Here is a 27,144-nt window from a genome sequence, read left to right as displayed (position 1 = left end):
CAAAATTTGTAAGAAAGACTATAGTAAAAATATGAAGGATAAAAGCTGAAACTCAGGCTAGACAAGACTACATCTGCACAGAAAAGGATGAATTTTCTTTTTTCACAGGTCTGAGAACAGTGCAAAGGAAATGTTACCTGTGATGTAAAGTCATGAATATTTCCCTCAAGCAGTGAGCAGTTCAAGTTGTTGTTGTTACTATCATCATAATCATCATCTACTTTTTTCTTAAAAGAGACTCAAAGGATGTGCAAAGTTGTTTTCCATTTCAAATTCTAATTTTATTTCCCTCCCCCTCTGTACAGTCAAAAGACCGTAAAACTGATGGAGATCCTGATTCTTCAAAAATCATGTTAGAAACGAATTGAGAACATACTGCAAGTTGCTTCTGGTGTGAGAGAATCGGACGTCTACAGAAACGTTGCCCAGGGGACACTCGGATGCGTTAGCATCCTGTGGGAGGCTTCTCTCATGTCCCCGCATGGGAAGCTGGGGCTGACAGGCAGGAGCTCACCCTGTCTCACAGATTCAAATAGTCAACTTTCAGGTCAGCAATTCAGCCAGCACAAGGGTTTAACCCATTGCGGCTCCCTGGAGATCCTGATGGTGCAGCTAGATATGACAAGAAAGCCAAACGCGTGACTATTGCGGCTCTGGTAGTAGCCCTCAGTATTACATTTTCCTTCATCATTGCCATGGTCACCATTTAGCTGCTTTTGTTGAACAACTCAAGGAAATTTGGAAGAAGCATCAGTATTTGAGCCTGGCTCTATGGGATATAGATTTTGCCTCCTGGGTCATCTCCCTGGAATTATAACCACGCTCAGCACTGAGCACTCTGTTTCCTGCTGCATGCTTTTACTTGCACATTATTCAGCAGAGTATATGCTCTTATCTTGAGCTCTGTAGCCACTATTTGCCTTCCCAATTCTGGCAGGAGATTTGAATCATGACCTGTTTGTGTACGTGATGCCATTTCTGTCCTAGGGGCTGGGTTTGTGGCCTGTTGACTATGTTCTTGTACCTTCTTTTCTGCGTTTTGATAAGTTTCTCATTCAATATGTTAAGTTATTCCTATACCAATATGAAGCGTGTGATGAATTCTAAACAAATAAACATGTATCCCTTGTTTATATCCCAGTGGTGCAGCGGGTTATACCGCTGAGCTGTTGAACTTGCTGATCGAAAGGTTGGTGGTTCGAATCTGGGGAGCGGGGTGAGCTCCTGCTGTTAACCCCAGCTTCTGCCAGCCTAGCAGTTTGAAAACATTCAAATGTGAGTAGATCAGTATGTACAGCTCTGGTGGCCACATGACCTTGGAGGTGTCTATGGACAACACTGGCTCTTTGGCTTAGAAATGGAGATGAGCATCAACCGGACACGACTGGACTTAATGTCAGGGGAAAACCTTTACCTTTACTAAACATGTATCACTTTAGTTCAAATGTCAGTAGTTTCTTTTTTTAGAAAAAGAAATCCATTTAAATACTTCAGGGCAGAAGCAATCATTCTGCAGAAGTTAGGTGAAAGTATGCTGGATTGACTGGTTTCAGGAAAAAAGCTCCTCCAGGCACTTGTAGGAGACAGGCCTTTTCTGTCCCAGGATCTCCTTTTGTGGCTGTCTAAGCATTTGTTGACTATGGGAGCCATTGCTGTCCTTCTGACTTGATTTTCAACGTTTTGATAAGCTTCTCATTCACTATATTAAGACCCCCCCCCCCCCCCCCCCACACACACACACATGTGAATCGTCTGCTCGATTATGATCAGATAAAAACACAGACTGGAGATCTCAGTGATGATATTTGTTCCTCAGTGCCCAAAGGTCTTTCCAGAACCCAGATGGCGGGAAGAGGGCTTGCAAAACACACATCTTGTGGTACTGATTTCAAACCTGTGTTGCTGAGCAGTTTCAAAAACGGAAATAGAAAAGAGAAGCCGTGACAGCATTATCAGCTTCAGTTCTCCAAAAAATACAAAAGAACTCCGGATTCCAGGTATTTTGGATATGGAATACCCAATCTGTGCTAAGTACATGCTTCTGTAGCAGTTTCCCTGATCTTCCTGCTTGTCATGTATCAACTATACAGTGGGGGAGGGGGTGAATTATACCATTGTATTTGCCCCAACAGGCCCTGACCTTTTTTATTTGTGCCTTCAATGGGACTGATCTGAGTGATGCTTGTTTGTATATGCTTCATCTGGGAGCAAAAGGGCTGGCAAAACACACTTGAGTTGCTGTAAGTTTTCTGGGCTGTATGGTCATGTTCCAGAAGCATTCTCTCCTGACGTTTTGTCCACATCTATGGAAGGCATCCTCAGAGGTTGTGAGTTACGGTATATTGGAAACTAGGCAAGGGAGGTTTATATATCTGTGGAAAGTCCAGGGTGGGAGAAAGAACTCTTGTGTGTTGGAGGCAGGTGTGAATGTTGCAATTAATCACCTTGATTAGCACTGAAAAGCCTTGCCGCTGCAATTACACTTAACATGGAAAATCCACCTACTGTAGTAATAGTATTTTAGCCCCCATCCCTTTTAAGAGTCATGGTGCTCCTCATACACAACTTAAGATACCAATGATATAAAGCAGTGGTTCTCAAAGTGTGCTCCAGTGGAGCCCTGGGGGCTCAGTTTCCCTCCCCCTCCCTCTCCCGCACCTCCCTTGCCAACAAAAGCCCTTGTCCCTCAGCCCCCTTGCTGCCCAGATCCTTTCCCTCTCATCTTGCTTCCAAAACTCTATTTCCCTCCCTCCACTCAAGGAGTGCTTTGTGACTTTCCTGCATGGCAAGAGGGAGTTGAACTGGGGTTTCTGTTGCTATTATTACAAAGGCTGGTTGGCCATCTGTTAGGGGTGCTTTGATTGTGCTTTTCCTGCATGGTAGAAGGGCGTTGAACTGGATGGCCCCTGGGGCATCCTTTGTTGGGAGGTGTTAGCTGGCCCTGGTTGTCTCATGTCTGGAATTCTCCTGAAATTGGGGGATTGGGCTAACACCTCCCAACGAAGGATTCCCCCAGGCAGGAATCTGCCAGGTCTTGAAACTGCCAGGCTTTTCAATGCAAATCAAGGTGATTGATTGCAACACTCACACCTGTTTCCAACAGACAAGAGTTCTTTCTCCCACCCTGGACCTTCCACAGATACAGTAGAGTCTCACTTATCCAAGCCTCGCTTATCCAAGTTTCTGGATTATCCAAGCCATTTTTGTAGCTAATGTTTCCAATATATCGTGATATTTTGGTGCTAAATTCGTAAATACAGTACAGTAGAGTCTCACTTATCCAACACTTATTTATCCAAAGTTCTGGATTATTCAACGCATTTCTGTAGCCAATGTTTTCAATATATCATGATATTTTGGTGCTAAATTCGTAAATACAGTAATTACTACATAGCATCACTGCGTATTGAACTACTTTTTCTGTCAAATTAGTTGTTAAGCAAGATGTTTTGGTGCTTAATTTGTAAAATCATAACCTAATTTGATGTGTAATAGGCTTTCCTTAATCCCTCCTTATTATCCAACATGCTCGCTTATCCAACGTTCTGCTGGCCCGTTTATGTTGGATAAGTGAGACTCTACTGTAATTGCAACATAACATTACTGCGTATTGAACTGCTTTTTCTGTCAAATTTGTTGTAAAACATGTTTTGATGCTTAATTTGTAAAATCATAACCTAATTTGATGTTTAATAGGCTTTTCCTTAATCCCTCCTTATTATCCAAGATACATAAACATGTACATGTACATAAACCTCCCTTGCCTAGTTTCCAACAAACCTCACAACCTGAGGATGCCTGTGGGCGAAATGTCAGGAGAAAATGGCCATTCAGCCCGGGAAAACTCACAGCAGCCCAGTGATTCCGGCCATGAAAGCCTTGGACTGCACCAAACACACTTGTTTCCAGGCACTTCTTCCCAATCTGAAGCGGTTCTTATTGGCTTCAGTCAGTTCGAAAGTGGGGCAGGTGTGGCAAAGGCAGGCCACCTCGACCAGAGTCAGTTTCGTTTCTCCGACCCATGCCAGGCCCCGTCTTTCGTTTCCCGCTCTTCGGGGCTCGGGGCTCCTTTCTTCCCCGAAAGAGAACGGGGTGGGGGCGAGGCCCCGCCCCTGGCCCCCTCCGGCCAATCAGAGGCCGAGGAGCCCCCCCTCCCAGCCCCTCCCTGCCTCCCCTTGGCGGCCTCGCCCTCCCCGCCGCCCATTCGGAGCGCGCCGCCCGAGGAGGAGCATGCAGCCGCCGTCAGACCCCGCCGTGTGCCTCAACATGCAGCCCTACAGCAGCGGCTACGAGAAGGACCCCAACCGGGCCTTCATGCCCCAGGCGCGGCGCTCCGCCGCCGAGCAGCCCAACGACTTCTTCCTCTGGTCCATGTTCAACTTCGCCTTCCTCAATAGCTGCTGCCTGGGCTTCGTCGCTCTGGTCTACTCCGTCAAGGTGAGCGCGCCCTGGGAGCGGGGCTTCGGGTCCCTTCGAGTCCTGCCTCTTGCAGACTCGGCTTTGGACGCCAAGGGTAGGGTGCTGCCCTCAAGTCGCCTCCGGACGCTTTGGATGGTTTTCCAGGCAAGAGCGGGGTCTGCCAGACCCTCCCTTCCCTCGACACGCAGCCTATCGGAGCGTCACTTCTTAAACAGCGGGTCCCGACCTCTTTAGCTCAGTGTCGGGGTCGCGAAGTAGTTGGCAACCTTAAAAAGTCACCCGTTTAGACCACCTGCAGCGTTGACAGCGGGCTCTGCAGAAAACGCGGTCCCTGTACTCGCTTTTTAACAAGCTTTGCGAGCCTCCGGTGGCCTAGGGGATAAAAGCCTTGTGACTTGAAGGTTGGGTTGCTGACCTGAAGGCTGCCAGGTTCGAGTCCCACCCGGGGAGAGCGCGGATGAGCTCCCTCTATCAGCTCCAGCTCCATGCGGGGACATGAGAGAAGCCTCCCACAAGGATGGTAAAACATCAAAACATCCGGGCGTCCCCTGGGGAACGTCCTTGCAGGCGGCCAATTCTCTCACTCCAGAAGCAACTCCGGTTGCTCCTGACACGAAACAAAACAAAACAAGCCTTGCCTGTGTTCTCGAAGCCTTTCATGGCCGGAATCACTGTGAGTTTTTTGAGCTGTATGGGCATGTTCCAGAAGCATTCTGTCCTGACGTTTCGCCTACATCTATGGCAGGCATCCTCAGAGGTTGGGAGGTATATCACAACCATGTCAGATTACATAGAGAAGCCATTGAAATTCACAGGTGTGTGGACAAGCTCAGCAGGAAGGAGAGAATCATGAAAATCAACAACATTTGGCTACCAGTATTTAAAACACTCTAAAACCAGGATAGTAAATAATGAACAAGACTCAAAAACAGGGAAATTCCAGACAAGAAACAATCGGGGCCAGCTGACACCTCCCAACAAAGGATTCCCCCAGGCAGGAAACAGCCAGGCCTTGAAGATGCAAGGCTTTCCAATGCCAATCAAGGTGATTGGTTGCAATATTCACACCTGCTTCCATCACTCAAGATTTCTTTCTCCCATCCTGGACCTTCCACAGATATATGAACCTTCCCTGCCCAGTTTTCAATATACCTCACAACCTCTGAAGATGCCTGCCATAAATGTGGGCGAAACGTCAGGAGAGAATGCTTCTGGAACATGGCCATACAACCCAGAAAATTCACCGCAACCCACTTGCAAATGCTGATTTATTTTCAGTAAATGTTTGGTTTAGATAACTTTCTCAGGCAGAAAGGGGTCGCAAGTGGAGAATTTGTAAGACGCCCTGATCTCCAGCTTGTGGTAATAATAATAATAATAATAATAATAATAATAATAATAATAATAATAATATATTTATTGTGTCAGAAGCGAATAGAGGATACAAGTTGTAATGTATTTGAAAACACAAACAAAGTTTTAAAAACTTGGCATTATGCTAAATATCCTTTGACCAGTAGCTGGCCCCTTGGAGTGCCTCTGGTGTCGCTGTAAGAAGGTCCTCCATTGTGGATGTGGCAGGGCTCAGGCTGCATTGAAATAGGTGGTCTGCGGTTTGCTCTTCCTCACCCTCGCATGTCATGGACTCCACTTTGTGGCCCCATTTCTTAAGGTTGGCTCTGCATCTCATGGTGCCAGAGTGCAGTTTGTTCAGCACCTTCTAAGTCGTCCAGTCTTCTGTTTGCCCAGGAGGGAGTCTCTCATCCGGCATCAGCCACTGATTGAGGTTCCGGGTTTTAGACTGCCACTTTTGGACTCTTGCTTGCAGAGGTGTTCCTGTGATAATCTCTGTAGGTCTTAGAATATTATTTCTTGATTTAGGATAATAATTATTATTATTTCTAGACAGCCCTCTCTCCCCAAAGGAACTCAGGACGGTTTACAGACACAAAACAAAAAGGCAAACATTCAGTGCCTCAAATGAATACAAACACATCAAAATAATGCACAGTAGCTACCGTAAGCTTACAATAAAAAATTAAGCATCAAGTTGAAAATAATAACATTTTAAAACAATAACAATAAAAACAATTTAATAAGATGTAGTAAACTAAAACACGGGTAAAACATTACAACATATATCCTAAAAGCAATTAAGATACAATTACATTAAAATGGCTTTAAAAATAGCTAACACCAGTGTGCAGCCATAAAATACAAGTGGGTTAGCCAGCATTCCATGGGATACTTGGGCAGCTTCTCATCCAAGGGCTGTCCAGAGTTACTCCTGCTCCGTTTCCAAGATCCCTTTGGGGATCTGGTGGCTTTGGAGGTATTTTGGCTCAGGATCACTACTCTCTCTCCAGGCTGCCTTAGTGCCTTTCCTAGGAGACAGATCAAAATCCAACCGAGGAAGCTTTTTCTCCTTGTTCTTTATGCTGTAAAAGTGTTACCTATAGACTTTTTTCACAACCTGCAGCCCTTTCAAAGGCCTGCCTCGCCACCTGCCACATATCTATTGCTACATCCGTGCTCCTCTTAATTCCCTTTCCAAGGAATATATATCTATATATCTATATATCTATATATATATATATATATATATATATATATAAAGGTAAAGGTTTCCCCTGACGTTAGGTCCAGTCGTGTCCGACTCTGGGGGTTGGTGCTCATCTCCATTTCTTAAGCCGAAGAGCCAGCGTTGTCCGTAGACACCTCCAAGGTCATGTGGCTGGCATGACTGCATGGAGCTCCGTTACCTTCCCATTGGAGTGGTACCTATTGATCTACTCACATTGGCATGTTTTCGAACTGCTAGGTTGCTCACGCCGCTCCTGGGGTTTGAACCTTCGGTTTGCAAGTTCAGCAGCTCAGTGCTTTAACACACTTCGCCACCGGGCTCCATATACACACACACACACACACACACACACACACACACATACACAGTATATATATACTGAAGGCAGTAGAATCTCACTTATCCAAGCTAAACGGGCCGACAGAAGCTTGGATAAGCAAATATCTTGGATAATAAGGAGAGGGGTAAGGAAAAGCCTATTAAACATCAAATTAGGTTATGATTTTACAAATTAAGCACCAAAACATCATGTTATACAACAAATTTGACAGGAAAAGTAGATCAATACGCAGTAATGTTATGTTGTATTTACAGTATTTACGAATTTAGCACCAAAATATCATGATATATTGAAAACATTGACTACAAAAATGGCTTGGATAATCCAGAAGCTTGGATAAACGAGGCTTGGATAAGTGAGACTGTACTGTATGTGTGTGTGTGTGTGTGTTTGTATTTCAAAAGAAGGGCACCCACAACATCCTACGGTACATAATTCAGTGTTTTCCTCCCCAGAGTAACTCTTAAAAAGTCAGGTGAGGTCATGAAAGGGGGACAGGAGGAAGAAAGCCTGGTTTGGGCGGAAGGGTGTACGTCTGTTTCAGATTGCATTTGTTCAAATGGTCTCTCAGAATATTTCACAATAGAGAAGCTGGGGCATAGTTTCCTCAAAGTTCTCCAGGGAGACATTTGGCCATTGTTGCTCAGAGGCGGTGCCTGGTTTCCTGCTGGCTTGGTTAATGTCCCCCCCCCCCCATGATCTTGTTTTTCTGTGCCATAAGTGCAAGTGGATCCTGCATTCCATTTTTCATGACTGTCTACATGCTGGCTACTAGCTCAATCAGGGGTCCCCAAACTAAGGCCCGCAAGCTCCAAGGCCATTTACCCACCCCGCCCTAAACATGAGACTTAGAATTGCCCTATGTCTTGAAGGCACAAAACGACTTGAAGGCACGCAACAACAATCCTAATGAACTTGACTATCATATCAGCCAAAAGCAGGCCAAGTTTGTTGGTTTAAATTGTTCTTCATTGTAAATTTTGTATTCCTCCATGGTTTTTTTGCACCACCAATAAGATATGTACAGTGTGCATAGGAATTTGTTCATGTTGTTTTCAAACTATAGTTATCCCCATCCCCCAACAATCTGAGAGACCATAAACTGGCCCATCCCTAAAAAGTTTGAAGATCCATATGCTTTTTGTGTGTGTGTCAGGAGTGACTTGAGAAACTGCAAGTCGCTTCTGGTGTGAGAGAATTGGCTGTCTGCAAGGACGTTGCCCAGGGAACGCCTGGATGTTTTACCATCCTGTGAGAGGCTTCTCTCATGTCCCCGCATGGGAAGCTGGAGCTGACAGATGGGAGCTCACCCCGCTCCCCGGATTTGAACTGCCGACCTTTCAGTCAGCAGTCCTGCTGGGACAAGGGTTTAACCCATTGTGTGCTAAATCCTCTTGAAAAGCACACATTGAGTTTCCCAACCATCCATATTGCACTATCCATATCATTTGAGTAGGTCCCGATCCATGGAGGGAAATTCCCTATCTTGTAGCAGTTTCCCCACATTTCTTACTTGTTACTCTATTTATCTCAAGAATAGGATGGGTATTAAAATATACTATTTTAATATTTGCCACAACAGGATCTGATCCGTACTTTATATCTTCAATATTAATATGCCCTTGAAGGTGAGGGGGTGACTATTGCTCCCTGTAGCATGTTGCTTGACCATCTCATTGTATCCAATATACAGCATGGGTGATGACAGGCCTGTAGCGAGGGGGGGGGGGTTAGGGGTTCAACCCCCCCCCCCCCAAATTTTTCAAGTTATAAAAAAAATCTCGTTTACTCATGAATTTTAACTGGTTAACCAAATCCCCATTCTAAGTCTATGAGATGCAAAACATTAAGAGTCCCTCCAGGCACTATCTCAAGCAGATAGTGCCTGGAGCGGGGAGATAGTGTTTGTAGCGGGGAGGGGTATGTGCTAGGGGTTCAACCCCCCCCCCCCCGAAATTTTCAAAACCCCTCCCGAAATTTTTTTCTGGCTACGGCCCTGGGTGATGAATTATTTTATCTGTTTATTTGTTTGATTTAAATGTATACTCCTTGGTCCCTGTGTTGAGCCCATTGTTTTATAATCCTTGAAGTACTGCTTCAGACTTTGTTCTGCTGTTATCTTGAAATATGAATGAATTGTGTATTCTGTATAGTAACTTTGACTTAACACAGATGATTATTTTTTATGATTCATCCACAAAAATGTATTATGTGTACAGAGATATGATCTGTTTTGCTTGAAAGCTCTTAGGGCTAAGATAAGAATGATTGGCAACACAACTTGATCTTCATGTTTCCCATTCGCCTGGAAAAGCATGATTTTCAAAATAGAATTGCTCTGGAGTTCTTGAGTCTTTGCAATAGGGATGATGAAGTGGTGTACATTTCACAGAAAGTGGATAGCCGCTCTGAGTCCCCTTCGGCATGAGACGGGCACGGTATAAATATGGTAAATAAAAATTAATAAATAAATAATTTCAAAAAGAGACATAACAAAGTGGGCCTTGCATTAAGTGAAGATTGTGGAAAAATTGAAATTATGGCTAGACTATTATTTGTTGCATTTGTGCCCCACCCTTTTCACCCCAAAGGGGATTCAGATCAGCCTTACAACAGGAAACAATTTGATGCCATGCATTTACATATTATAAAATAAACAAATTCATTCAAATCCAAGCAGTTGAAAACCTCAATTAGTAAAACTTCAGTTTTGAGCAGACTACAACTGCTCAAGAGAGCGTGATTTTTCACTTTCCACAGGTCTGTGGGCACTGAGAGCAATGTACGGGAAAAGTTAGTTGTGATGTTGAGCCATGAATGGTGCACTTGCACAATGAGCAACTTCAAGCAATGTACCCAGATGTTTCTTCTCCCAATTCTGACACTCTATTTTTCTTTCTTTCAGTCGAGGGACTGTAAAGTTGTTGGAGACTCTGAAGGTGCAGTTCGCCATGCCAAGACAGCCAAATGGCTGAATATCTTTGCTTTGATAATAGGCCTCGTTTTCACAATCATCACCATCATCATACTTTTCATCATTGTACCTACGATGATTGAAAATTTCCGGAAAAGGTCGTAATCGCAACTGGATCAGTGAGATACAAATCTTGCATCCAGAATCCTCTCCCTGGCATCATACCTACGCTCAGCAATGAGAACCGTGTCTTCTGCTGTATGCAAACCAGCTAGCAGTACTTGCAAGCGAGAGATGGCAGAAACGTATACTCTTATCTAGAGCTCTGTAGCCGCTATTTGCCTTATCAATATTGACAGGAAATTTGAATCATGCCCTGTTTGTATGAATTATGCCCTTTCTGACCCACAATCTGGGTTTGTGGCTTTGCCAGTGCCTGTTGACTGTGTTCTTCTATTTTGTTTTCAATGTTTTTATAAGCTTTTTATTCAATATATTGCATTTTTTTCGATACCAATATGAAGTGTGTGGCCAATTCTAACCAAATAAAGGCATATTCTTTTAATTCAAGTGTCCGCATCCTTCTTTTTGATTAAAAAAAACACATTTAAACTCTTCGAGGAATCAACAATCATTCTGCAGAATATAGGTGATAACAGCAATTTGCTGGATTGACTAATTTAAGGAAGGAGCTTTTTTAAGCACTGTAATATCGTACAGGCCAATCCAGGATCTTATGGACAATTTACCAGAGCAGCTGTAAAATAGGAGAGGAATCAGGTTGAGGACAAACTGATTTTGAAGAAAAAAATCTTTATTAAGAAGACTGAAAAGATAGCAAGAGAAATTCAATAAAATAATTCGTGTCAATGCAAGCTGTTCTTCAAAAGACAAGGACAGTGATAAAAGCCCTACTCCTGACCAGTCTAAGAAGTCCATGTAGGTACAGCTATACTTAAGGACTTATAGACAGAGGGTGCATTACACTGTAGAAATAATGTGGGTGAAACATCAGGAGAGAATGCTTCTGGAACATGGCTATACAGCCTGGAAAACTCACAGCAACCCAGAATTAATGCGTTTTGACACCACATTAACTGCCATGTCTCAGTGCTGTGGATCTTGGAAACTAGTTTTACAAGACCTTTAGCTTTCACTGTAAATAGTGCTAACACCTCAACAAGCTATAACTCCCAGAGTTCCATAACATTCCACCATGGTGGTTAAAGTGATATCAAATTGCATTCATTGTAAAGTAAATGTGTCAAGAGTCAGATGCCAATTAGCGAACAAAAATAGAGTTTATTCAGCAGATAAGCCAAAAAGTAATGTAAACACAGAAAAAACCTTGAAACACTTCACTATCAGTGCTTCAAGAGCAGTTCAAACAAAAATATAATTCAGCAACACAAGCAGGTAAAAACAAAGCTAAACAAACTTAGTGCAAACTGCACTTTCTGAGTCCAAGCCCTGCTAGCCGGCTCTGTAGTTTTCAAAGGAACAGTTCCCAAAAGAAAACACCAAATTGGTCAGGAAACAAACAAACTAAGAATGCAGTAGACTGCTTCCACAATGTGGATAAAGCCAAAGGCTCCAAAAGGATGGTGAAAAGACGTCGTCCGGAATTCCAAGGTCAGGTCAGGAGATAACAGCGGTGTCCAAAGAGCAAGCCAGGAGTCAAAAGCCGATAGTAGTCATCAATCACAGGGCGAAGGCAGTAGCAAGGTCAAATTCCGATCCAAGGTCTGAAGAGGGTGCAGTCATCCAAAACAGGTCCATGATAAGACACAGCGAGAGCCAAGCTAGGTGATAACAGCAGATTCAAATCATAGTCCAAGTCCAGTCTTCATGGAAACACAGAGATCCCAATGGCGCCTCAGCAACACCTTGCCACACGCAAAGTGCAGTGGCCAAACATTCCCATTTTATTCCCCTTCCTCCTGGGTGACCAAACACTCACACCCAAACACCAGGTGTCCCAAATCTACTCAGAGTCTGAGCTCCACACAGCTAGAGCTCGTGGATCTGGAGTACCTAGCAATTCGTCGGAGTCCCAATCATCCTGCCCACACTTAGCCCCATGAACACTTAAAGAACCATCCTCCCTTCTCCAAGCATCCCAATTGGGATCAGCTCCTGCAGAAACCCCAGGTTCAGAAGTATCCATAGACCCCAAATCCCCAGACATCTCCGGTGGCTGTGCCCATTCAGTGCCCGCTTCCCCAGCCACCACCTGTTCCTCAGCATCCATCTCCCCATCTGAATCTTCCTCAGAAGATCCCCCATATAGCTCTCTAAGTCGCTTCCTGCGCAACTCCTCCAGTGAACCCTCATCACGAGGGTTTTTTCTTCCTCTTCGAATTCCATCCCCATCAACCATAATCCCCGAAGGCGCAGTCACAACAAAATGTATCCCACAACACACATGGATTTTCTTACCCTCTGATGTGAAGAGAAGTGCAGGTAAGATGGATGGTTGAAGATGCAGCAGCAGCAGCACTATCAACTGAGCCCCTACTACACTGTCCTTATATCCCGGGATCTGACCCCAAATTATCTGCTAATGCCAGATTAGATGGCAGTGGAGACTCATAATCCAGTTCAAATCAGATAACTTGGGATCAGGTCCTGGGATATAAGGGCAGTATAAAAGGGCTCTGAGAAGGCTGAGAAGCAAAATCTTGAAGAAGACTTCATGAAGATCCTTAGGAGACACTCTCTGTGAATAATTTATCACTCGGAGTAAAGAAGACATGTCTGTGTGGGGCAAAACATGACCTAAATGTTATTCTATGGGCAGTTTTAAAAATACTCATTGTGCTTAAAGTGACATGCGTAAAGCTTGTGCCTCATGTGCAAAAAGGGTCTGTGTCCAAAGGGCAGATGTAAATATAATCTTTGACTATGATCCTTTGGGTACTAGGAATAACTCTTAAGTGGTCTGGGAAGATGAAACCATGGACTTACATTGGGCAACAATCCAATATAGGCGTTTGCTCTCTTTCAAATATAAAGAGGATTGCCTAACCTCTGGAAACTGCAAAATATCTTAGAATGAAGTTTATGTAACAGTCTGAGCTAGCTTGGCAGGGTCTTTATTCAGTAGAAGTAAACAAGATAGTCAAACAATTATTGCTTCCCTGAATGCAAAGAGACCACTTCCTTGTCCACAGGAGGGAAGGTTTTTGAAGGGAAATTCCAGTTTATATTTTAGGCTGGACTTCTTCCAAGACGGCCAGGAATCCTGAATATAACTGCCTACTGTGCCAGAATGCCTTTTGTAATTAATTCAGACTCTGTCAAGAGGCAACTACCTACCTAAACTTGCTTACAGCTCATATCTATTGAGCATAAGATAGCAGTCTCCCACATCCCACATGGCATGGGCTATTATCTATTGAATAGCACTCCTATGTCAAACAAAACAGTCTCCTTTTCCAGCATAGTTTGTAAAGTAAATAAATAATGGGAACAATAAAGGGCACAGATGGAGATGTTTTCCAGGCCCTGCCTTAAATAGTGACAATTTCTTGGCAGCTAAATAGCCTTTCTACTTGATCCTCTTCTGCTTCCAGCCAAGAACAGGGGAGAGCTCCTCCTCCTTTTTTGACTGCAGTCGAATTCATCCTTATGCACTTTTGACTTTAGGAAAAGCAGTAACAGAACACCACACCTGCTTTTGATCAGCAGTATAATCAAGGCTGTTATTTATTGGCAGTGAGCTGTAGAAATCATGGGAAACAACCAACATACTCAGAACTATTCTTGTTGGCCCTTACATACCAACGAAGCATTAAGCCAGAGGGGCCAAGGAAAGGGGAAAGGCTGGGAGTTTATTTTTCAATGCACTCTTGATTTCTATATCTTTACTTAACCTCCATTCCTGCTTCCTGTCCATCTACTCACCCATATAGCTTTTCTTGCTTGTAAACTTCCTGTAAGGAAATGATTGTTCCTTGTATTGTTGAAGGCTTTCATGGCCAGAATCACTGAGTTGCTGTGAGTCTTTTGGGCTGTATGGAGGATGTCTGCCACATATGTGGGTGAAATGTCAGGAGAGAAAGCTTCTGAAACATGGCCATACAGCCCGGGAAACTCACAGCAACCCAGTAGTTGTTCCTTGTTTGAACAGAATACCAGACTACAGATATGTCTACATTAAGCATTATTCCAGATCTGCATGCGGAATCTGGGGCTGGTATTCAGATGGACCAGGATTGTAGTAACCCAGATAGTCTATAATGTTATCCTCTGTGTTGCCACTCCTAGGTCACCATCAAAGCACCTGGCCATCATGGTCACATCTGCTGGTATCATAACAAGGTTTCTATGTGACCATCTCCCCTGACCATGGCTATGATGTCAGAGAGAAGATCCTGGATGCAAGATTTATATCCCATTTATCTCCTCTCCTTCTTTCTGGTTTTTGCAGATGCCTTTTTATGATATCCCCAAATACATCCTTGGTGGCCAAGTGCTTGGGCAGAGCTCTGCCAGGAAGCTGTGGCAGTGATAGCCTGAGGAAGAGCAATCCTGTTTCCGTGTGGATCAGTACAGGGAAGGAGGGATGGTGGCAGTGTCATCTGGGTGGCAGATCGTTCCCAAACAGACCCAACTCGGCAGTCTAGACTGCCTTAAAGGCCCAGGACTCACTGGAGAAGGGGTAACAAATTCATTTTCATTAAGGGACACATCAGCCTCATAGCTGCCTTCCAAGGACCATTTGTAATCCTAAGACTGTATAAATGTAACTACAGGTAGTCCCCAAGTTATGAGCAAGATAGCTTCTGTAAGCTTGTTCTTAGGTTGCATTTGTTTGTAAGTCAGAACAGTTACAGTTTGGATAACAAAAAGTAGGGTTAACTCCCCTGTAGTGTTGTTTGCTGTCTGTGCCCCTGCTCAGAATATTTCCACTCATTTTCTGTCTCTGTGATAATTGTATTTTGTAAAAGTTGGCTTGTTGTAGAAACAAGATTGATAATGAAATTGGCAAGATTGATACCTTTTCCCCACGATAACTCTTTCAGGAGTGAATTTTCCTTCTGAGGGGTAAATTTATCTCACTTTCTGTTGCCTCACCCCTATTTGTAACTATGAGTCATTTCTAAGTTGGATGTTTGTATGTTGCCCTGGCATTGAAAGCCATGTGAAATGATGTGGCAGGTTGGATTTGGCCCGTGGTCCTTGCATGTGACATGTGTGCACTAAGAGCTTCAAGTTGCACTAAGAGTTTTAGTATCTCCTTACTGGGCCTGAAGTGGAGCAAAGGTGGATTAAAGTAAAAAACCAAACACCCAATATACTTACCTGAAAACTGCTTATGGTGCATTTGCAGTGTGCGATCCATTAAAAAGTCATTACAAAACTGGAGAGTGCTGGCATTTAGTTTCTAAAGTGTTTCTAAACTATAGATCAGGGGTCCCCAAACTAAGGCCCGGGGGCCGAATGCGGCCCTCCGAGGTCATTTACCTGGCCCCCGCCCTCAGTTTTATAATATAATATATTGTATATACATATAATATTGATAATAATATTATAATGTAATACAATATAACACTAATAGTATTACCATATAATAATATTAATTATATATTGTCCAGACTTCCGGTGAGCGACAAATGGCGACGGACACGGATCACCAGTGCTCCTGGTGACCACCCGAATGCTGCGCCTGGGAAGAGCCTAGCTCTCCCCTCCTTACCGCGGATAGAGACGGGAGGAGTTGCAAGGTCGGCTGGAGAACCCGATGGCCCCAGCAGGCGCCCATTCCCCAAGAGTGGGTGGCTGAGAGGGTCCGGGAAGATCCGGACAGCAAGGCGCGGCACGGGAAGCAGGGGATCCTGCACAAGCCGTACGCTTCGCTCACAAAGACTAAAGACTCAAGCAGAAAGCTGCCTGAGAGGGGGCAGACGGCAAGAATAAAAAAAATTGTTCTTAGCTTCCAAGGAAAACTATGGAGAACTAAGAAAGAGAACGAAAATTGTGAGTTGATAAATGCTTTATTTCCATCTTTCTGGCTAAGCTGGGACTTGGGGGACTAAGGGCAGGGCAAAGATTCGGGGGAGACTGAGTCAGGGAAACATATGAACGCGCGGGCTATCCCCCCAAAAATCTCCCCTGTCGGTTCTCCTGCCAATATCCGTTAAGATAAATTCAAGCCTCAAGACTTATTTTCACTGTACCATTGTTTACTGCAAGATTTAGCTTAATTTGTTCGCTGTTTGAAACGGGAAAGCTACAAGAATAGATAGCTTAATCTGAACATCGAGTCCCAGGTCGGTTAGTAGAGAAGCACGGCCAGCAAAGACATTATAAACAATATCCCCTCCCACTAAACAAAAGCTACTCCGACCTTGAAGCCCTCGGCATGTTTTGAAGTCCTTGGCATGTTTTGTCTACAACGCTGTGTGGGTGCGTGAGCAAACGGACGGAAGTGGCGATGTGTAAGGAGGAGGGGCAAGCTTACTGAAGGAGGGGCATTACCAAAAGGAGGAAGAAGAAAAACAGGAAGTGTTGCTCCACGGACACCCATTCAGAAACACATACCAGGGAGACTAAAAGAAGGACAGAAGAACAGGAAGAGACGGACTTAGATGGGACTGCGGGGTAGCGTATCAATTTTTGGAGGCTAGAAGCCGTAACTAAAGAACCTGTCACCGCGGACCAGCGAGTTATAGCACACAGCACAAAAAAAAAAATAGACAGGAGAGTCTGTAGAAGATTAAGGACTGAGAAGTGTGAGAAGACAGCATTGGATCGGGCAACCCAATAGAGAGTCTACAAGAGAATTAAGGCAAGATACTAATGAAGGTTAGACAATATACTTCTCAAGAATAATTAAATAAAGCGTGAAAACTCAATTGAGAAGAAAGGAGGGAGAGGGGAGAGCAGAAGGAAGGCAGGAGGAAGAAAGAAGAAGAAGGGGACTCCCCCAGAGGTGGAAGCCAGCGGTTCCCCCCCCCTTTGCTGTGTGTGTGTGTGTGTGTGTGTGTGTTTTTTCCCTTCGTCCACATAGAAAACAATTAAAGATATGTAATTTAAATTTTGGGCATTAAATTAACTATAAACAAGTAATTAATTAAGAACTTAAATAATCAGGTAATTGCTATTCAGATTAACTGTTTCAGGGAAGGGAAAGATTGGGAGTATTTACATTAATTGTTTATCTGTATTTATGAACTACTCTATTAATTAATCAATTAAGATTTCAACAGATAACAAAGTAGCACTAAGAGAGTGTTAATCCCTGGGATTTCAAAGGAAATAATGATAACAGCAAAGTGGAAAATGGAAAAAGACCCGAAAGACAACAAATCTATGTTACGCAGAGGATCGCTGAATGATGAGATAAATCTAAGGGATCTAATGAAGGAGATTCAATCGATCTCAGCTAAGCAAGACATGATCCAAAAGGAGGTACAAGCCATTGCTGCTAAGCAGGATCAACAACAGAAATCGCTACAAGAAGATATGAAAGATCTAAAGGAAGAACTCAGTTCCCTAAGAAATGAAATGCTCAATAATACAAAAGAAATTCAGGATATAAAAGTGGAAACGATTAATAACACAAAAGATATAAAAGAACTGAAAATGGACAATAAGAAAACGGAAAAGATCCAAAGTAAAATGCAAAAGAAACTGGAAAGCTTAGAATCCAAAAATCAAAAACTAGAAAAAATACAAGAAAAATGTGAACAACAAGAGTCAGAATTCCAATTGAGATTTAGAAATATTGAAGAAGATTCCAAAGAAAATATTAGAACGGTGGTGTCACAGTTGATCGCCAAAATTCTCCAATGTTCGGAACTAGAGGCCGATTCCCAAATTGATCGGGTCTATAGAATACAAACCAACTACGCAAAGAAGAACCAATCAATAAGAGATGTAATTGTCCGCTTTATCAAGAAAAATACCAGAGATGAAATATTAAAAAGTAATTTGACCAACCCACCCTACTATAAACAAAGAAGAGTAGCAATAATGAAAGAAATCCCCACATCAATAATGAATAGAAGAAGGAGATACTATTTTCTCACAGATGAATTGAAAAAGCTGAACATCAGATTTAGGTGGGAAAAATTCGAGGGGATTATGACAACTTACAAAGGAGAGAAATTCTGGCTGACATCAGAAGATAAAGCCAGGGACTTTTACAGGAAACTTAAGAGAGATATAGATCCAGAGTCAGTATCACCAAATAAAGAGAAAGTGCTCAATCCAAAAAATCCAAAAAAGAGAAGATTTGACTCACCAAAAGAAATCGAAGAAAACCTAAGACGGAAAGACAAGATGGACAAAGCAGCCCCATCTTCAGAGGCAGATGATGAAGAGGACGACGACAGCCCAATCGATGACAACCCAACCGATGAATGATTTTACCCAAACAATAAAATGTTTTTCAAACAATATTAACGGTCTGAACTTGCCATCCAAAAGGAAAAGACTATTTAGTAAATTATGGAAAGAAAAATATAATATTACAGCCCTACAGGAGACACACATAGCAAAAAAACATGTAAAATATTTGATAAACGACCCATTAGGACAGGTATATTACTCCTCGGATATTAAGAAAAAAAGAGGAGTTGCACTATATATAGACACCAAATTTAAGTCGTTGGAAAAATTCAAGGACAATGAAGGAAGAGTTATAGGGGTAATGATAGAGATTGGAGATGAGAAAATCCTTCTATGTAATATATACGCTCCAAACGGCCCAAAACGAAATTTATAAAATTTGTTTGGGAAAATATCAACCAGATAGATTTCGATCACATTATGATTTTCGGAGATTACAATGGGGTGCTAGACAATAAATTAGACAAAACCTATAATCAAAAGAGGAAAAAAGAATTCAGTACCCTGCCAAAAATGTTCATAAGATTTAAGGAAGAATTTGACCTGAAAGACACATGGAGGGAACTTAATCCTAATCAAAAAGACTATACCCATCTCTCTAGCAGACATCATCAATGGTCAAGAATCGACATGATTTGGGTGACCAAAACATTGTTAACCAAAATAGACAAAATTAAAATATTATCAAGAGACCTTTCGGACCACTGCCCACTTGTTATGGTAATAAATCATAAAAACCATAAGAGAAAATGGAGACTAAATGATAATTTAATAAAATTAGAGAAAGATATAGATAGAATAAAAATTAAATCAAAGGAATTTTTTAAATTAAATGATACCCCTGAGGTGAGCCCACAGATAATTTGGGATGCCTATAAGGCTGTAATTAGAGGAGATTTGATTCAATTAAGCGCAAGTAAAAATAAAAGAAGGAACCAAGAAATAAACGAGTTGGTTAAACAAATTGATTCAGAAGAAAAGAAACTTAAACAAAATCCTAAAAACCAATTGACGAAAAGGAAATTAGAATTATTAAAAAAACAAAAAAATACTTGGGAAATAGAGAGACTAGCCAATCGGTTGAAATGGGCGAAACAACAAACGTTCGAAAATGCCAATAAGCCAGGTAGGTGGCTGGCTCGAATGATAAGAAAGAGGAAACAAAATAAACACATAGCTAAAATAAAGGTAGGAGATAGAGAGATAATTAAAGACGAGGAAATAAAGGAGGAATTTAAAATCTTCTATAAAAATTTGTACTCAAAGGATCCCATAGGCCAGGAAAACATTGTAAAGTACTTAGGAGAACAAAAGCTACCAAAAATAACGGAAGACCAGAGACTTGGACTAAATAAGGAAATTACAGAGGAGGAAATAAAAAAAGCAATAAAAGATCTTAAAGTAAATAAATCACCAGGCCCAGATGGCTTCACAGGAGAATTTTATAAAACAGTACAAGAGGAAATAATACAATATTTGAAAAAAATAATGAATCAGGCGCTAAACTTGAAAAAAATCCCTGAATCTTGGAAGGAGGCTGAAATAATTATGATACACAAGGAAGGAACAGAAGCACAAGAGATCAGCAACTATCGGCCTATATCCTTACTCAATATAGATTATAAAATTTACACAAAAGTTCTGGCAAATAGATTTAAAGAGTTTTTAAACGATTGGATTTCCGAGGACCAAACGGGATTTTTGAAAAATAGAAGTACAAAAGATAACGTAAGAATCATATTGGATATAATAGAATATTATGAATCAAACCCTCAAAAAGAGTTAGGACTTGTCTCAATAGACGCCGAGAAGGCATTTGACAACCTAAATTGGGAATTTTTCAAACTACTGTTACAAGAAATAGATATAGGGTGGCAATTTCAAAACGCTATTAACGCTATCTATGACAAACAAAAAGCCAGAGTTAGTATTAATGGCCTGACATCAGAAGAATTCCGCATCGAAAAAGGAACTAGACAAGGCTGTCCTTTATCTCCGCTGTTATTTATTTTTGCCCTAGAAACACTACTTAAAGCCATAAAAAATGATAAAAACTTACATGGGACAAAATTGGATAAACAAGAAATAAAAATAAGAGCCTTTGCAGATGATATAATCTGTATAGTAGAAGACCCACAAAGAGAGTTAAACAATTGGCTAGAAAAAATTGAGGAATTCGGCAAAGTGGCAGGTTTCAAATTAAATAAAAGGAAAACAAAAATTTTAACCAAGAACATGACTAAGAAAAAACAAGAAAATCTACATAAAATCTCAGGACTAGAAATAGCAACAAAAATTAAATATCTGGGGATCTGGATCTCTGCAAAGAACAAACAACTCCTGGAACTAAATTACTTAGCCAAATGGAAAGAAATAAAAAAAGACCTCGAAAATTGGCAAAATCTAAATTTATCATTACTAGGGCGAATAGCGGTAATCAAAATGAACATACTTCCTAAATTATTATATCTTTTTCAAAATGTCCCAATTATAAGAAATACAAAAATATTCAAAGATTGGAATAAAGATATATCCAAATTTATTTGGAAGAATAGAAAACCTCGAATCAAATACTCAATTATGATCACTCCCAAACTAAAAGGCGGTTTCGGTCTCCCTGATCTAAGATTATATTACGAGGCCTGTTCTTTGGAGTGGGTGAAAGAATGGGTAACCCTTAAAAAAGAAAAAATACTTACCATAGAGGGATTTGATTTAAGAAGGGGGTGGCATGGATATATGTGGTATGATATGATGAAAGTAGAAAATTTTTTTGGAAACCATTTTATTCGCTCAGCCCTGTTAAAAGTTTGGATTAAATATAAAAATTATTTCTACACAAAAACTCCATTGTGGCTATCGCCCCTTGAGGCAAACCAAAGCAGGGTCTTAGGCTGGACAATCTGGCCAACATACAAGGAGATCCTGGGTGGATTAAATAACAGAGATGAAGAGCCCTTTGTAAAAAGCATGGAAGAGATACAAAAGAATTACAAAAACGTCTCGTGGTTTCAATATATTCAAATTAAGGAATTCTATAAAAAAGATAGACAAGTAGGGTTCAATCAAGAAAGTGGCTTTTGGGACAAATTCCTGCAAGTGAAGGAGAAAAGTATAACTATCCTCTATAAAAAGTTATTAGATTGGGTTACCGAAAGAGAAGAAGTCACTAAATCAATGATACAATGGGCCAAAAATATAGGGAGGCCTATAAACATAGATGAATGGGAATCAATATGGAAAAAAAAATGAAATATACATACGCCTCAGATCTAAAGGAGAATTGGTTAAAAATAGTACACAGGTGGTACTTGACACCAAAAAAATTGAACTTAATGTATAAAAATGTTAGTAATAAATGTTGGAAATGCAAAGACCAAGTGGGCTCCTACCTACATATGTGGTGGAGCTGTAAAAAAAATGAAAAGTTTTGGAAAACAATACACTCAGAATGTAATAAGATTCTTAAACTAAAAATGATCTTTAAACCAGAACTCCTCCTGTTAGGGTTGTATGATTCTGAAATTAAAATGGAGACAAATAAAGATAAACTTTTTACGTATTTTATAACGGCAGCGAGGATAATTTTGGCGAAACACTGGAAATCGGAAGAACCCCCCACAAAAGACCAATGGTTAAATAAAATTATAGAAATAAGAGATATGGACATTTTAACTTTTTGGATGAAGAGTAACTCCGGTAAGGCCATGAAAAGAACAAACTGGGAAGATTTCGACGAGTATCTCAAAAAAGAATATGATTGAAGAGAGAAGATGCCATATTGGAAGAGAAGAACGGAAGTCACCCAACCCCCCCCCCAAACTTTAGGCAACATTCCTTCCCCGGCCCCCTCATCCTACCCTCCTCAATTTATTCCTACCCCTCTTTTCCCTCTTCCCCCCCCCTTTTTTTTCTCTTTCTCTTCTTGCCCCTCCCCCTAAACCTACCCACTTCCCTCCCTCAAAAACTTTCCCGCACAATCTTTTCCCTTAGTTTCTTGCCCCCTGGATCACTGTTATGTATAAGCAAAATTTCAATAAAAATTATTTAAAAAAAAAAAGTTGTCCATCAAGTCATGCTGGAAGACCTAGAATACCCAGAGAGGTGTTCTCTCGGGTAATAAAATAGCAATTTATTTGCACTTTTAAATAATAATAATAATAATAATAATAACAACAACAACAACAACTACTACTACTACTACTACTACTACTCAGCCACTATCAGGACCTCAAGATTGAATTTCAAAGACTCTGGCAGCAACCAGTGCAGGTGGTCCCGGTGGTGATTGGCACATTGGGTGCCGTGCCAAAAGATCTTAGCTGGCATTTGGAAACAATAGACATTGACAAAATTACGATCTGCCAACTGCAAAAGGCCACCCTACTAGGATCTGCGCGCATCATCCGAAAATACATCACACAGTCCTAGACACTTGGGAAGTGTTCGACTTGTGATTTTGTGATACGAAATCCAGCATATCTATCTTTTTTGCTGTGTCATAATAAAATAATAATAATAATTTACTCACCTCTTTTTGCAACTCGAGGTTGGGTTTGCAGTTTGAGGTGCAAACTTTTCACTTTCACAAAGGCCTTGTGCCCCTAACCTAATAGAATGTGGAGGGCTGACTGTATTTCAGGAAAAAGGGGTGCCAACATTTGGAGGGACTGTCAAGGTTTCTGTTAAAAGTTATTGGGCAAATATGCTTTAAAGCAGAGATTCCAGCAAAGGAGAATGGAAAGGGGATGCTAGTGGGGTGCAACGACCAACAAGATTTATTCTGAATGGAGTTGAGCAAAAGGGATGTATAAACAGAGATTCAGGCCAGAAGGCATGGGAAGAGGATGGGAGCATTTGAAGGGTCCAACAAGATTGCTGCCAGGACTGAGGAGGAATGAAATTATGATAAGAGCATCTTGGCTGCCACAGCAAGCAGAGCATTGTTTACCCCAATATGTGGCAAATGATACTGGCCATGTCAAGTAGCGAGGATCTCTCAACTTTTACATGGGGTGAGGATGCGACTCAGAGACTTGAGGGCGACATTTTGTGTCTGGTGGGCACACTTTCCCCAGCCCTGCTTTAGATGTTGCCATATTCTTTCTTTTGACCATCTTTCTTGTATTTCTTCAAAAAGCCACTTGATGGAGTTAGAACTAAAGAAAAGGGAAGCATGAAACTGAACCTTCAACTATACTGCTTTATATGCATTCTTTCTCAGATTGTTTTTATAGATGAATCTGCATCTACATGGCCTTAGTGTTTCATAAGAGCAGTGGATCTCAGCCTGTGGGTCCCCAGGTGTTTTGGCCTACAAGTCCCAGAAATCCCAGCCAGTTTATTAGGTGTTAGGATTTCTTAGGCCAAAACAACTGACGACCCATAGGTTGAGAACCACTGCATAAGAGGATCATAGAAGTATTGGTTCCAGAGTGGTGTCTTGTCTGAATTGGACTCTGGGAAATCAGAGTTGAGATCCTTGTTCAACCACGGAAACCCTCTCAGAGACAATAATGCTTGGTAAGCAAAGCTTTTGCTTTGGAGGCTTTTAAGCAAAGGCTGGATGGCCATCTGTCGGGGGTGCTTTGAATGCGATTTCCTGCTTCTTAGCGGGGGGTTGGACTAGACGGCCCATGAGGTCTCTTCCAACTCTACTATTCTATGATTCTATGGCAAGGAAGAAGGCAGTAAGAAAAGGGAAGACCACATTCCAAATGAAGAGACTCTGACAGACAAGCCATGGCCCTAAATGTGCAAGACATGTGTAGGGCTGTTGAAGATAGGGTCTTCTCAAGACACTTCCAGCACCAAAATGCAGGTTTAAAAAGTGGGGCAAAAAATCCTGGGACCTGATAGCAAGTCCACACATACATCTGTCAGTTCCGGGAAATGCTCCCCTGTCATCTTCATGCCTTCCTTTGAAGCAGATTTTACAGTTCTGCAAGATGGAGGGGGGACAGGGGACATCCAGCAGAAGGTTTTTTTAAAAAAAAAATTCAGAGAGGCGCTGGACCTTATGTGCACTCATGTGGAGATCCTAATGTACACACAAGCAGATTTCTTAGTCTTTCTCTTCACTCAATTCTAAATTCAAGCTCTGCTTAATGTAATAAATATCAGAACAAAGGAATGGTTACAGGGAGTTCTAATTGCTTTCCAACTGTGCTTAGATTGTGCCACACAGGAGTCTATTGTAACACCTGGGGTGTGGAGGGGTGGTACGATTATATTATTCTCTAGCTAGCATATAATAAATTCCATCTACAATATCTTCTATTCCAAGTGCTTTGGAATAGGATGCTTGGAATGTGATTTTCCTGCTTCTTGGCAGGGGGTTGGACTGGATGGCCCATAAGGTCTTTTCCAACTTTATGATTCTATGATTCTAAAAACAAGACACGTGTTTTCCATGTCTGCAGGGATTATAAAGTCATGCGAAGGTACACATTTTTATAGGTGGAATCAGATTTTAAGAGCATCTTTTAAACACGTACGTTTCAGTTTGTTAACCAGATTCCACCCCCAGTTTCCCCAAACATCATTTAGTCACCACCCCTTTTATCCTGGTTTCTTCTGTGTTTGAAGACACGTGTAGAGCCCTCATGCATAGGTCTCCATAAATCAAAGCTGACCTGGTGGTAGTTAACAACAACAAAAACGATGACGAGGGCTTTAAGCAATTTTTAAAATGTTTTCAGGTGTTTGTTATAATGTATAGGAATGGCAATCAATTTTCCACATAATAAATTAAATTGCAGGTAAAATTCTGAATGTACAGTGGGACCTCACTGTCCTCTAGAGCAGCAGTTCTCAAAATGTGCTCTGCAACACCTTTGGGGCTCCACGAAGCATACTGAGGTTCCCTTGGCCACAATACAACCATTTCCTGGTGACTGGAGAACAGAGGGTATGATGGTGAAGCATCCAGCTATATTTTTATAGATGGATACACTTCAGATGGAATTCAGCATGGGACCTATTTCACCATAAGTGTACTTTCATCTGTAAGAAATAGAACTGAGCAGTTTTACAGTGTTCGTATTCAGGAAAAGGCTGCCATGATATTACCAGTTAGAAGAACCAGCAAACTGAACATTGCATATTGGGACTAATGTACTCCCAGCTCCCATCTTTATAAAAGTCAGAGACTGCTGGTGTGCAGTGCATCAGCACTGTTCAATATGTATCAGGAGATTTGTTGCCTTCGCCCTAATGACCACTTTCACAATTTGCTAGGAAATATCTCTAGTACCTTTGCTACAAAGCTAATAATTTTATAAAATGTTATAATTTTATAATTGTGCTGATAAAGCACAATTATGGAAGAATGAAAGTGTCTTTGGATGGGGTGTATTGGACAACATTGTGTCTCTCCCCTAGTTGTACTGCACTTGAATTGGGATTGGACTGTTTCTATTCACCAGCAGGAAAAAAAAAACACTGATGAACCAAATATTGCTGTTCTTCAATCAGTCTTTCTTGTGTGATAATTTCCTTCTATTGTAGTCCCAGTATTGCAAAGAGGAGGGAGGTCTCACAAAAACACTCAAACCATGCATCTGCACAATTGTGAAAAAACAGGGGTGGAAAGGAAATCAGAAGGAAAAAAAAACGATGGCACTATACACATATGAGGTAGGGCATACATGGGTATGAAGCAAGGCTATGCAAAAGACTGATAGTGAGAATTCACATCAACAAAGTCCGACCATAATGCAATTGTAATGAGGTGTGAAAGTAATCATTCCAATAACAGCATGTGTTGCAGCCCAGCTACCTACTTGATCCTTTTTTCACCAAAACATCACACAGATGAACAATAATAGTAAGTGTATTAAGAAAAGAGTATCTAATATGAAAACAGTTTCAAAATACAGTACATCCATGAGCTAGATTTCCAGAAGCTTAACAAAAAGCAATGGCTAACTCTGAATAGGAATTCCAAAAATCACTTACGTTTTGCGTCTGTAAGTATCACAATTGCCAGAGACTGGAAAGGCAAAGAAAACGCTAAGTATCAAAAATTGGATGGATAAATTGTAGGATTATGTACAGATGGCCAAGATTTCTAGCAATCTGAAATATGAAAGTCATGAAGTTTTTGAAAGAAATGAAAAGCTGGTCTTAGCGTACCTGATGGGAGAATTTAAGAAATAAAAACAAGAGGAGTTTATTGATTTAGAAATACAGAGGGTTAAATAAAACTATGCCTAAACTCCACGTTGATCAGTGCCGGAAGCCAAGGTTGTGGGTCGCACTGGGGGTGGGTTGAGGGGTAATTGTATTGTGGGTGGCAGGTTGTCTATGTATGTGTATATGTTTGTAATGTATATTGCGGGTGTATTACAATTTTAAAATAAAAAATAAAAAGGCAAAAGCAAGAAAGTGCAAGGATTGTTGCACTTAAACTAGAATTATACCCAAAAGCTTTAAAACATTAACATGATCATAATTCAAAGGTTTGATACTTGAACTTGACTATAATTCCAAAGGCTTGAAGCTTGAAACAAGATTTGGAATCCAAAC

The 27,144-nt window shown here is 41.4% G+C and overlaps 2 protein-coding genes across 2 annotated transcripts in view; one reads left to right on the top strand and one right to left on the bottom strand.

Moving 5' to 3' along the window:
- The first annotated feature begins 4,183 nt into the window (after positions 1 to 4,183).
- LOC100551848 (interferon-induced transmembrane protein 2) lies at positions 4,184 to 10,822 on the top strand. Its single transcript, XM_003214858.4, has 2 exons — positions 4,184 to 4,437; positions 10,249 to 10,822. Exons 1-2 carry the CDS (start codon positions 4,231 to 4,233, stop codon positions 10,420 to 10,422), a joined length of 381 nt encoding a protein of 126 aa, XP_003214906.2. The 5' UTR covers positions 4,184 to 4,230; the 3' UTR covers positions 10,423 to 10,822.
- Positions 10,823 to 26,589: 15,767 nt separating this feature from the next.
- The window catches only part of pgghg (protein-glucosylgalactosylhydroxylysine glucosidase), a 49,781-nt gene continuing 49,226 nt past the window's right edge, over positions 26,590 to 27,144 (bottom strand). The window contains exon 15 of the mRNA XM_062967505.1: positions 26,590 to 26,608. The gene's annotated coding sequence lies outside the window, so the exon portion shown is untranslated. The remainder of the gene's footprint in view (positions 26,609 to 27,144) is intronic.

Source organism: Anolis carolinensis, chromosome 1, assembly GCF_035594765.1.
Source record: "Anolis carolinensis isolate JA03-04 chromosome 1, rAnoCar3.1.pri, whole genome shotgun sequence".
Classification (NCBI taxonomy): domain Eukaryota; kingdom Metazoa; phylum Chordata; class Lepidosauria; order Squamata; family Dactyloidae; genus Anolis; species Anolis carolinensis.
This window is presented reverse-complemented; position numbering and strand designations above follow the sequence as displayed.